Source organism: Anastrepha obliqua, chromosome 4 (assembly GCF_027943255.1).
Source record: "Anastrepha obliqua isolate idAnaObli1 chromosome 4, idAnaObli1_1.0, whole genome shotgun sequence".
NCBI classification, from domain to species: Eukaryota; Metazoa; Arthropoda; class Insecta; order Diptera; family Tephritidae; genus Anastrepha; species Anastrepha obliqua.
The window spans coordinates 68,458,527-68,470,087 of NC_072895.1; the positions used below are offsets into that span (position 1 = coordinate 68,458,527).

Consider the following 11,561-nt stretch of genomic DNA (forward strand, 5'->3'; position numbering starts at 1 on the left):
CCTCTACCAGAATTCCTTGCCGGAAAGTTTTTATACAGAATTATGACCCGGAGTGTTAATTTTACATCATCTTTTCTTTACAGAATTTTAAAAATACTGAATTGTGGCTTAAATAAATGTAGACTGTTTAGAATTTGTGGCACAATTCTTTCAGAATTTTTACCCAAGACAATATTGTATTGAAGAATGTAGGGTCACTGCCTTCATACAAAGCTGCCAAGGATTTCATTAAAAGTGGATCGGTTCATATGGAATTAAGAATAAGATAAGTAGATCATTGTTATATAAATTTACCGTTTCAAAAAAAAATTTTATTAAAAACAAAACTTAAATATTTTTTAATAAAAGGCGCTTTATACTTAATTTGTTTTTTCTTGCATCCTACAAAAAATTAAAATTTCGTGCTTCACATATACCGTCAACTATTCAGTTTAATAACACTTCCAACTAATTAATAAGAAGAATGTTATTACATTCCCATGGCGTTCGGTTCTAGGTTAACGGAATGACTCGGGGTTTTCTCGACCAAGGGCTGCCGCCCCAGTAAACTAGCCCTTTCTAATGCACCGTACCTCACCCCTTAAGAATGTCACTATTTATATCAGCTGCATCATATGGCAAATAGCATCATAAACATTCCCCGCACAATTCGCGGAATGCTCCTGGAGTGATAGTCCTAGGTCGGATATAAATTTAGGTCGATCCTGTAACGTAGGACTGACTGCCGTGGGTATGGAAAATTTGGGTCGACTTGCTCGGTACAAGTCATACAAATACCGGCGAGTACCTTCGCTACTGTCTACAAGGGAAAATATTGAAAGAAAATCAAATTATCGTAAAGTATTGAAGGAAATCAAAATGCGCTTACCTTCAATGGATGAAATATCGAAATATGTTAACAAAGGTTTTTGTCCTATTGTTGATTCTATGTACACTGACAATATGTGGTTTGAACTAGACGATGCAACATATCATACAATCAAAAAAATAATCAATTTGTCGCGCTTGCCAGCCCCTATAAATATAATACATATGTAACATGGAAAATGCACCCGCTATCGCTTTCATACTTGCTTACATACATACATATGCATACAAATTAAAAATAGTCACTGACATGCAAAGCGTACATTTTGCATAGATTTTTCATCGTACATTTGCAATTAAAATCAATAACACGTCATTGTTAGCCACAGGAAATGCCTGGATAGGCCAGGACTTTTGCGCACCTTTGCGGATAGTGAGTTCAGTTATATTTCGTTATTTGTTGCATGTAAGCGGGGCGCTCGCTCAATAATTCAGTTTAAACTTTGGTAAAGTCAAACGAAAGACAGTGCAATGAAGTCACTGCGCGCACAACTGCTGGGGCGTGTGTTGCCAATATTCTTGCTCTTGCTGCTCTATCAGGTGCTGCTCACTGAGGCATATATGCGTAGCGTACGTATTGCGGATATTCCATTCAGTTTGGCAGACAACGCCGATGAAAATCATCTAAATGAGGGACGTTTGGTTGGGCAGATGGTAGGCGTAGAAGGGAGAGGCATCCATGCGATTTCTAGTCTGGAACAGCGACGTAGTTTCTTTCATATATTCAATATACCTTGTAGGTGGTGATATATTATTTTTGAATTGCTAATAATTTTTAAGAACAAAATTGCAATCTTTCTTATTTCTTTGCAGATATTGTTTGCTTTTTTGCCGCTAAAGGCAAGTGGCCATTCATACCAAACTTCATACAGGGACGCGTCGATGCGACTGCACGCACCTTCTTCAAACAAAACGATAGCTCCATCAAGCAATTTTGTGAAAAGTGGATACAGATTAAGGAGTGCTTTAGACCCATTTTTGGTAAGAGTGTGAAAGATGTGCATAAAATAAAATTTTATATGAAAATACATTCAATTTTTTATACCTGTTTAAACTTCCTCTGTGCTCACGCAGCAACGGTCACGGCTACTGATGTTGAAAGGCTTGGCCCGGTACGTTCTACTCCTTGCACATGCGCAAATCTGATTAATGAACCAGTTGTTTTCTTCGATAAGGATCACATTGGCAATGTGAGCAGGGATACTATTTTAAATACCATAGAATTTTTGGAAAGTTTTCTCCCACCACCGCCGTCAAAGAAGACCAAGAAGAAAAATCGCGTACGCAGCAGAGTGGATGAAATGGATATTGATTGAAGGGCATGAAGAATATCATACATATAAACGTACATATCAATGTGTATGTATATGTACAAATATATGTAAGTGTGTATGTAATGGCACTGGCGGGCTTTGCTGCTAAAACTTGAACTAAAGCACTGTTGTTTTTTGTGATTCTCCAATAGATTGTTTTTTTTTGGTATTTTTTGAAAATTTGTTTTTTTGACAGTGAACTATTAAAGTTAGTTCAATTAATCAAGGTATAGAGTGTTTTAACCCATTCGACGCCAACGTTGCCTATGGGCAATTTCACATGTTAGTAGGCTCACTTTTTTTTTGTTTTTAAAGATTCATAATGATACCGGTAGTCATATATACAGCCATGGTCATATAAATAGCACATTTAGACTTTGAAAGCAAAGAGTTGAATATGTTTTTAAATAATTATTTTTTATTGGAGAAAAAGCAACATAAAAAATAAAAATCTCATTTACTACCTGTTTAAAACAAAAAAATGGTCATAAAGAATTTCAGCTCTGATTTAATTTACGAAAACGTTGATAACTCACAAAACCTCCTGAACACATAAATAGCACATCCTAAAAAATTTTAAATAAAAGCAAAAATAGTAAACAAATCAGATAGTTAAGTAATAATATTGCGCTACCAGATTAGTATTTTGTATTGTACTATATCCACCGTTTTTGATTACTTCTTCAAGCCGTCGCTCCACCCTTGTGGCATCTTTCCTTTGGAATCAAGTACCAAGCCTCCTCAATTGCGGCTCACAAATCAAATTTTTTTAATTTTTGTAAGCGATTTTGACCTTAACGTCATTCCACAAATTTTCTATTGGATTGAGATCAGGGCTCTGCACCGGCCAATCCAATACATTAATTTCACTATTTTTGCAGTATGCTTTGGATCATTGTCCTGCATAAATGTCCAGTTTAATGGCATAAACTCAAACGCAAATGGCTCCATTTTATTCTGGAGTATATCCAGATATACTGAAATATATCCATTTTACCAATCCCGCGAACAATCGGCCCACACACCATGCCACCATGTGCTTAATCGTCTTTTTTGTGAACCTAGGATTTAGCGCTTGATTTTTTGGACGACGTGCAATAGTTTTCCCATCTGGTCCGATCCTATTTATTTTGGTTTCGTCGGTCCAAAGTACGTTTTTCCAAAACTGAATAGAATGCGTCGGCTTTGCAAAGGCAAGTCGGTGTTTGATATATATTTTTGAGAGGAGTGGTTTTTTCTGCTTATGCGGCCAAACAGCTGGGCTTCGTTAAGTCGCCTTTCTACACGCTTTCTGGACACCTGTAGACCAGATTCTTGGTTTATTTGAAGCATTATTTGCCGTGCCGACTTAAAAGGGTCTGCTTTGCTCTTGCGTATTATATCTCTAACCACATTAACATCAATTGTTCGCGGCTTTGGTTTTCTTTCCGTTTTTTTTTGCTTAGATAGGCTGAATCTTTCTTAACACGTTCGCGGACACTAAAAATTTCAGGGAGCTGCAAAAATGGACAGGCAATTATTTATGAAACTAGTTGCAATATCCCAAATCTGATTATAGATATATAATAAGAGTAGTCAGAAAGTACTTAATGAAAGTATTGATATAAGTATATTAATTACTAGCAAACCCGGCCCCCTTCGCTGGGCACACTAAAATAGAATAGATATGGTTTAGAACAGAAAATATATGATTTTCATATTATTTATTTCTTTATTCTTTATTCAAGCGCTTTGGCATAAACAATATTTTTTGTTTTTCTATTTGTTTTTGAGGAAATATAAAATATAAATTGAAAATCAGGAAAAAAGATTGTTTTTAAATTTCAAATCAACGCATATGAATAACTAAGAAACAATCGTCTTTTTTCCTGATCATCCATGAATTTTTCGTTTCAATTTATATGTTTTATTAAGCATTGGAGCTCTTTTAACCATTATCCATTTATATTTTTCAAAAACAAAAACGAAAAAATTTTTTTTTTTCCACGAACACATAATTTCATTCGGATTTCACATTAAATTCTCAAATTTCGTAAGAAATTATTCACTGTTCCAAAATCCACTCCAAAAAAATTCACAAAAAATTTTAACACTTTGCCCTTACGTCTTCTCTTTATGGCATCCAAATCAGAAAGAAATATTGATGCATTGTAACTCACACTGTCAATTTGATAGTTCAGTTCCGCCCCAAGCGTTAAAGAAGTAAGCGACATTATGGCTGGTTCAAAAGAACGCTGTACCCGTTGCCAGTGGTCCGAATTATAACCAAACTTTACGAAACCCATTTTCAATACTTACTTAACAATGTGCGTAAGTTTGGTTTAATTCGGTGCAAAGACACGGCGGGTCCACGTTTTGGCATATATTTCCAGACCCTAGTCATCAATAGGTATGAAAATTACCCCGTGTTAAAGCACTTATCAACAGCTTTCATTTGATACCCATATTGTACATACAAAACCAAAGGTTACCCGGGTCCACGTTTTGGTCTCTATCTCGAGATCCTAGTCACGGAGCGGCATGAAAAATACTCTGAACTAAAACATTCACCAACAGCTTCCATTTGATACCCATATTGTACATACACGTCCGAAGGTTACCCGGGTCCACGTTTTGACCTATATCTCGAGACCCTATCTACCAATAGGTATCCAAACTATACGGAAACCATCTTCAATACCTCCTTAACAATGTGTGTAAGTTTGGTTTAATTCGGTGAAAAGACACGGCGGGTCCACGTTTTGGCATATATTTCGAAAGCCTAGTCATCAATAGGTATGAAAATTAACCCGTATTAAAGCACTCATCCACAGCTTTCATTTGATACCCATATTGTATAAACACATTCTAGGGTCCACGTTTTGGTCTCTATCTCGAGACCCTAATCACGGAGCGGAAGGAAATACTCTGAACTAAAGCATTCACCAACAGCTTCCATTTGATACCCATATTGTACATACACATCCGAAGGTTACCCGGGTCCACGTTTTGACCTATATCTCGAGACCCTATCTACCAATAGGTATTCAAACTATACGGAAACCATCTTCAATACCTCCTTAACAATGTGTGTAAGTTTGGTTTAATTCGGTGAAAAGACACGGCGGGTCCACGTTTTGGCATATATTTCCAGACCCTAGTCATCAATAGGTATGAAAATTACCCCATATTAAAGCACTTATCAACAGCTTTCATTTGATACCCATATTGTACATACACAACCAAAGGTTACCCGGGTCCACGTTTTGACCTATATCTCGAGACCCCAGTCACGGAGCGGCATGAAAAATACTCTGTACTAAAGCATTCACCAACAGCTTCAATTTGATGTCTATATTGTACAAACTCATTCTAGGGTCCACGTTTTGGTCTCTACCTCGAGACCCTAGTCACGGAGCGGCATGGAAAATACTCTGAACTAAAGCATTCACCAACAGCTTTCATTTGATACCCATATTGTACATACACGTCCGAAGGTTACCCGGGTCCACGTTTTGACCTATATCTCGAGCCCTATTTCCAAAATAAGATATAATCCATGTTACTCGTGGATAATGTAGCTTTCGAATGGTGAAAGAATTTTTAAAATCGGTCCAGTAGTTTTTGAGCCTATTCGTTACAAACAAACAAACAAAGTTTTCCTCTTTATAATATTAGTATAGACAAAAACTTAAAGTTACATGAAATTAAATGAACAAAACTTGTCTTTAAAATTTGAATGCTGTATCATCCACGTCATTTTGAATCACTATAAAAATGAACGCTATAGCATTCACATCCGCGAACGTGTTAGCTAAATTAAGAGCATTATAAACCATTTTCCGAGAGCACATCATCTTTTCAGCTACTTCTGCATAGCTTTTTCCGTTTTCACTCATACGGTATATAAGAGCTCTTTTCCCCGGTGTGCAATGTTTTTCACGTCCCATTTTTAGTAATTACTTTAAAATTTTATTTAAGAAACAAAATTTATACTAAAAATCGCTGAAACAATATTAAAGTTTTACTCTCCGCTACACAAGTTAAAATGTCCTACTTTTGTGTCTACATATTTCAAAACAGCAATAAGCGTAAATAAAATAGAACGTAAAAAATTCCATCGAAAAAAAAAACGGTACACTCCTCGCATAAATGTAACCTTAATAACGGTAATAAATGTAAACAAACAAATTTATTTTATCAAAGCAGAGTTCGTACTAAAATCTTAACTTAACGTATAACGTTCACATTTCTGCTATTTATCTGTCCATGGCTGTACATATGTACTACTGTGGGCAAAAAGTAAGGTGAATTTATTTGTCAAACTTCGCGGGATTAAAATTTCGCTCTAGTTATTTTTTTCATGATTTGGCAGCACTGTTAATAACATCTGGACCAACTTTCATGTGAATGTCATTATCAGTAATAGAGTGCATTTTTCGATTTTTACAATGTCTGATTTGATTGAGCAGAGAAGTGCCATCAAATTTTGTTTGCGGAATGAAATTTCAGCTGCGGAAACGTTTAGCATATTGCTGAAGGCATTTGGCGATTCGACCATGCCGCAGAAAAATGTTTATAAGTGGTACAAAGACTTCAAAGAGCGTCGAAAACGTGTTGATGACTGGTAGGGCTCCGGACGACCATCGACGTCAACAGATGACCAACACGTCAATAAAGTGAAGGAGTTAGTGCTCAAAAATCGTCGGTTGACTGTTAAAGACCTTACTGATATGATCGGAATATCAGAAGGATCTGTGAAAAAAATTTTGAAAGACCATTTGGGCCTATGAAAAGTCAAATCTCGTTTGGTACCGAAAACTCTCAATTTCTTGGAAAAAAGTCGTCGCGTTGATGTGTGTGAAACAATGCTTTCAGACTATCAGGACAAGCTCAAATGCATCATTACGGGAGATGCGACTTGGATTTATGCTTACGACCCTGAAACAACCGACCAATCAAGCGAATACTCGTATCGCGCTAAAGGCGAGGCCAGACCGAAAAGAGCACGTCAAAGTCGTTCAAAAATAAAGGTCATGATGACAGTTTTTTTCGATTTTCGTGGTGTGGTGCACTATGAATTCCTTCCACCTGGCCAAACTGTTAATAAGGAATATTATTTGAGCGTTATGCGTCGTTTACGTGAAGCAATTCGTCTAAAAAGACCAGAATTATGGGCCAACAACTCTTGGTTTTTGCATCACGATAATGCACCGTCTCACACTGCACTCGTTCTTCGTGACCATTTCGCCAAAAATTCCACGCATATCGTTCCGCAACCACCGTATTCGCCTGATTTGGCTCCGTGTGACTTCTGGCTATTCCCAAAACTAAAGATACCACTCCGGGGAACGCGTTTCGAGTCGATTGAAGAGATAAAAGCTGAATCGAAGAAGGTGCTGATGGTTATACCGGAAATGGACTATTTGGCATGTTTCGGGGATTGGAAAAATCGTTGGCATAAGTGTATTTCATCGAGAGGGGATTATTTTGAAGGGGATGAAATTGATTTGAAAGAATAAATAAAGAGTTTTCATTTTACAACCAAATTCACCTTACTTTTTCCCCACAGTAGTACATATAATATGTATCTATTGAAAAGTGTGATCACATACAAACTAATTTGCAACCCTTGCAATATTGACGAATGTTCTTTTTCCAAATTTAGAAAAAAAGTTAAAATTTAAAACGAAAAAAGCAAAATTAAAAAAAAAAATTAAATAAAGCCGAACACTTATTGAAATGATTATAACGTTGAAATTGTTGGATTCTTTGTCTCCATTTTATGGTGCTAATATATAATATTAGTTCAGGGAAAAAGAAATCCATTATTTTTGCGTAAAATATTGTTTGATTTTATTGCACAGTGGTTTTATAATAAAAGTAATAAATATCTTTATACATGAAATATTTATGAGTGAAATATTTTTCATATTCAATCAAAAAAGTATTATGGTAGTTCACAATCAAGTGCAAATTATCTGGCACTATGTATTTGCATAATACATAAATATATTTTTTCTATCGCATATATTTTCTGTAAGGGAAAATAATTACTAGGGTAAGGCATAATATGCACTAAAAATAGAATGCGAAACTCTTAAAACGCTTCCTAAATTAAAAAAACGCATTTAAACTGCTGCAAAACAATACGAATGATGCATAGCGTTCATACGCCCTTCTTCGCCCTGATTGGCGCGATAACCGCTTAAGCGATTTTGGTCGAGTTAAAATATGTATTTATATACAAATAAATAAAAAGTAATTAAAAAACATAAATTAAATTTAGTTTTATTGCTATTGTTTGTGGAAAAATATCAAGACGCTCTCCACAAATTGGAGGAGCAGCTCCGCCAAACACCAAATAAGGGATGTAAGCGCCTTATAGTTATATATTATACATGTTTGATGTTTTATGTCTATTATCGCATACAAAAATTATATGTTTGTCCATAGAAAATGTGCGTTAGATGACCACAGAAATAGTGCGTTCCTACTTCAAAGATAAAACAGTATAGTCATAGTCGTGTGTTTTTGAATTGAACTCTCTAAAGGAATTTATTATCTTTCTCAATATTTCAAAAAGCGTTTATTTTTCAGAAAAAGGTAAGAGTTTTTAGATAAATCATCAAGATTTGTAGTTTCGACTAGTATTTTAATTTTTTTAGGAAGAGCCGTTTCATTGCAGAAATACACTCCGAGGCTTGCCATTGCTTGCCATACAGCATTAGAGCCTGTGCACCTGTGAGCAATTCGTAACCCACTCGTAATTCATGTAATTTTCCTATTGCGACTGAGAACTCGTGCGCAGACGCGCTTTTCTGGTGGAAACTAACTTTTTGCTCGCCAAATGCTGTCGTTGTTTGCTTTCAATTGCCATCGAATTCGTGCAACGGTTCTGCATAACATCACCCGCTTGCACTACTATGCATTAACTATATATTCTTCAAAAACTGTTGTTGTTGTTGTTGTAGCAGTTAACTTAGCCCTGTCAGTGTAATATAAATCACCGGTCGTCTTCGTCTAGCTCATCTAACGGTAGGCCCAGGAAACTTTTGTTTCGACAGGTTGAGTCCAGATGGAGGGAGGTGTTAGATGAGTGGGTTTGATGGGGTTTTGAAAAGGTGGTTAATGTCGTACGTGGGCCGGTCATATGTTTTGTATTTCGGGGTCGATTCTGGATAGGTAGGAGTTGAACCTGCTACAATATCCAAAACGTAATTGGGCCAAGGTTACGCGGGAGTCTCGGGGAAGTTGGAGCTTTTCGTCTGCAATGAGTATTGGTTGGACTCCGATGACGGCATTCGGGGGCCGGGAGCTTAAGAAGGTGGTAAGAGTCTCCCGATGAGTGTCGTTAATTGTCTGTCTGTACACTGTCCGTTCCAGCAATTGTCGGTTTGTTTTATCTTGGATCTCGTCCGCGTAATTGAGACGGTGCCTCCTGACTGTCTTAAAAAACTGTTTGTATGACTTGGTTTACTGACTAACCTAATTTGGCTTTCTTCGACTATGCACTATGAGAATATCTACATTTTCTTAGTCTCTGATGAGTTGCGATCATTCTATGTCTCATCCCGACTCAAAAACTCGTTGGGATTGCAAGTCAAACGTTTCGAAAAAAATGTATTCAATTAATTAATAACCACATTAATCGGCGCCAGTTGGACACATTAAGTGAAGCCAAGCCCTTCTTCACCTGATTTTTCCCACGCAGGGGAGGCCCTCTTCTTCCTCGGCTACCACCAGCTGGTACCGTATCGAGTACTTTCAGACCCGGAGTGCTTGTACCCATTCGGGCGACATGACCCAACCAACGTAGCCACTGGATTTTTATTCGCTGCGCTATGGCTATGTGTCTACATATGTTGCCATAAAGCTCATATAGCTCATTGTGCCATCGGCTACGATAATCGCCGTCCCCTACGTGCAAAAGTCCAAAAATCTTCCGCGGAATCTTTCTCCCAAGCATTTCAAGGGGCACCTCTTCGGATATTGTCAGTCTTAAAAACACTCTTTGAAGAGTTTTATGTTTTCCTCTTTGAACGGCAGAATTACTAACTCACTAATTATTATGTTGAAGATCCATTGCAGCAACTAATTTTATGTTTTTCAATATTGGGGTTACCCGTCTGCAGGTAATGGTAACACTCTGAAAGTATCTCTGTCATGAAAAAGCTCCTCATAGAAAACCATAGAAACCCATAGAAAACCAAAGAAAGGGTAAGCGCCAATTATATATGCAAATCAACGTCATACAGAAAATGTATTATTCTACTCTAGATTTCAGCCTGAAATAAGAAAATAAGGTCAGTCAAATCTGTGAGGCATATAAAATTAGCATCCCGAATTTACGAGTGTATTGCATTATGTATGAATATAATTTTTATTCGGCAATAATTTTTAATTGAATTTGTTTTTATGAATTATTTGTATAAGAATAAAACTTTAGAATGTTTAAAATAATATTAAACATAGTAGTATACCAAAACAAATCTTTTGAAAAAAGTACAAAAAGTAAATTCTCATATTTATCGACATATTTTAATTTATATATACATATATATGTACATACTATAATATATAGGGGAGGGGGCCCAGTTGTGACGCAGGCCCAGTTCTGACGCAGCTAAATATTTTTGACATGCGGTATGAAAATGACAGTTTGAGCCCTGCCAATCATGTGTCATTCATTTCATTTTGTGAAATTAAAAGTGAAAAGGCGAGTGTAATGCATCAAAATGTTGTATTTGCCGTATATTTTGTGATTCTCTATGGATTTATGTGATTATGTGGTGTCTATAAAAAACTTGCTTGTCATACACAAAATAGCATCGTGACCCGGTTGTGACTCAGCGGGTGGCCCAGTTATGACGCACCTTTTTTTTGCACTACGATCATATAGAACTGCCGAATTCCTACATTTTTGTTGTTGTTTAAAAAAAACCAACTGCCAACTCGATCGATTGCAACGTATGCAAGCGTCCAGTTCATTTGAAGTGCGCCAACATGCAGGCAAGTTATTTCACTTGCAAACACTGCGAAAGTGACGTGGACGACGACTAGGAATATTTAGATGACGATGATGAATAAAAATCGTTGTCATTTATGGTCATTGAAGGACATTTTCTTTTGTATTTTTCATTATTTTTGCCATTGAAAGCCTTCAAAATAAATAAATCATTAAATCACAACAATTGGTGTGACATTCCTTTCATATTTTCTCATTTCCAGTAAATTTCTTGAGGTGCGTCACAACTGGGTCACTTTTTTTTTGTCCTAAAAAAAGTTATCCTGAAAAAATTTGTTCCAAAATTTTTTGAGTAACTCAAATAAACATACTTTCTTTGGAGAAAAGTTGCGTTTGGTTAATAGTTAAATGTTAAACTTCTTCATTTTTCAATT

The 11,561-nt window shown here is 36.4% G+C and overlaps 1 protein-coding gene across 1 annotated transcript; it reads left to right on the forward strand.

Annotated features, from left to right (window-relative positions):
• The first annotated feature begins 1,314 nt into the window (after positions 1-1,314).
• Positions 1,315-2,183, forward strand: LOC129246356 (uncharacterized). Its single transcript, XM_054885108.1, has 3 exons — positions 1,315-1,603; positions 1,681-1,848; positions 1,942-2,183. The coding sequence occupies exons 1-3, from the start codon at positions 1,339-1,341 to the stop codon at positions 2,181-2,183; spliced, it is 675 nt and encodes a 224-aa protein (XP_054741083.1). The 5' UTR covers positions 1,315-1,338.
• The last annotated feature ends 9,378 nt before the right edge of the window (positions 2,184-11,561 follow it).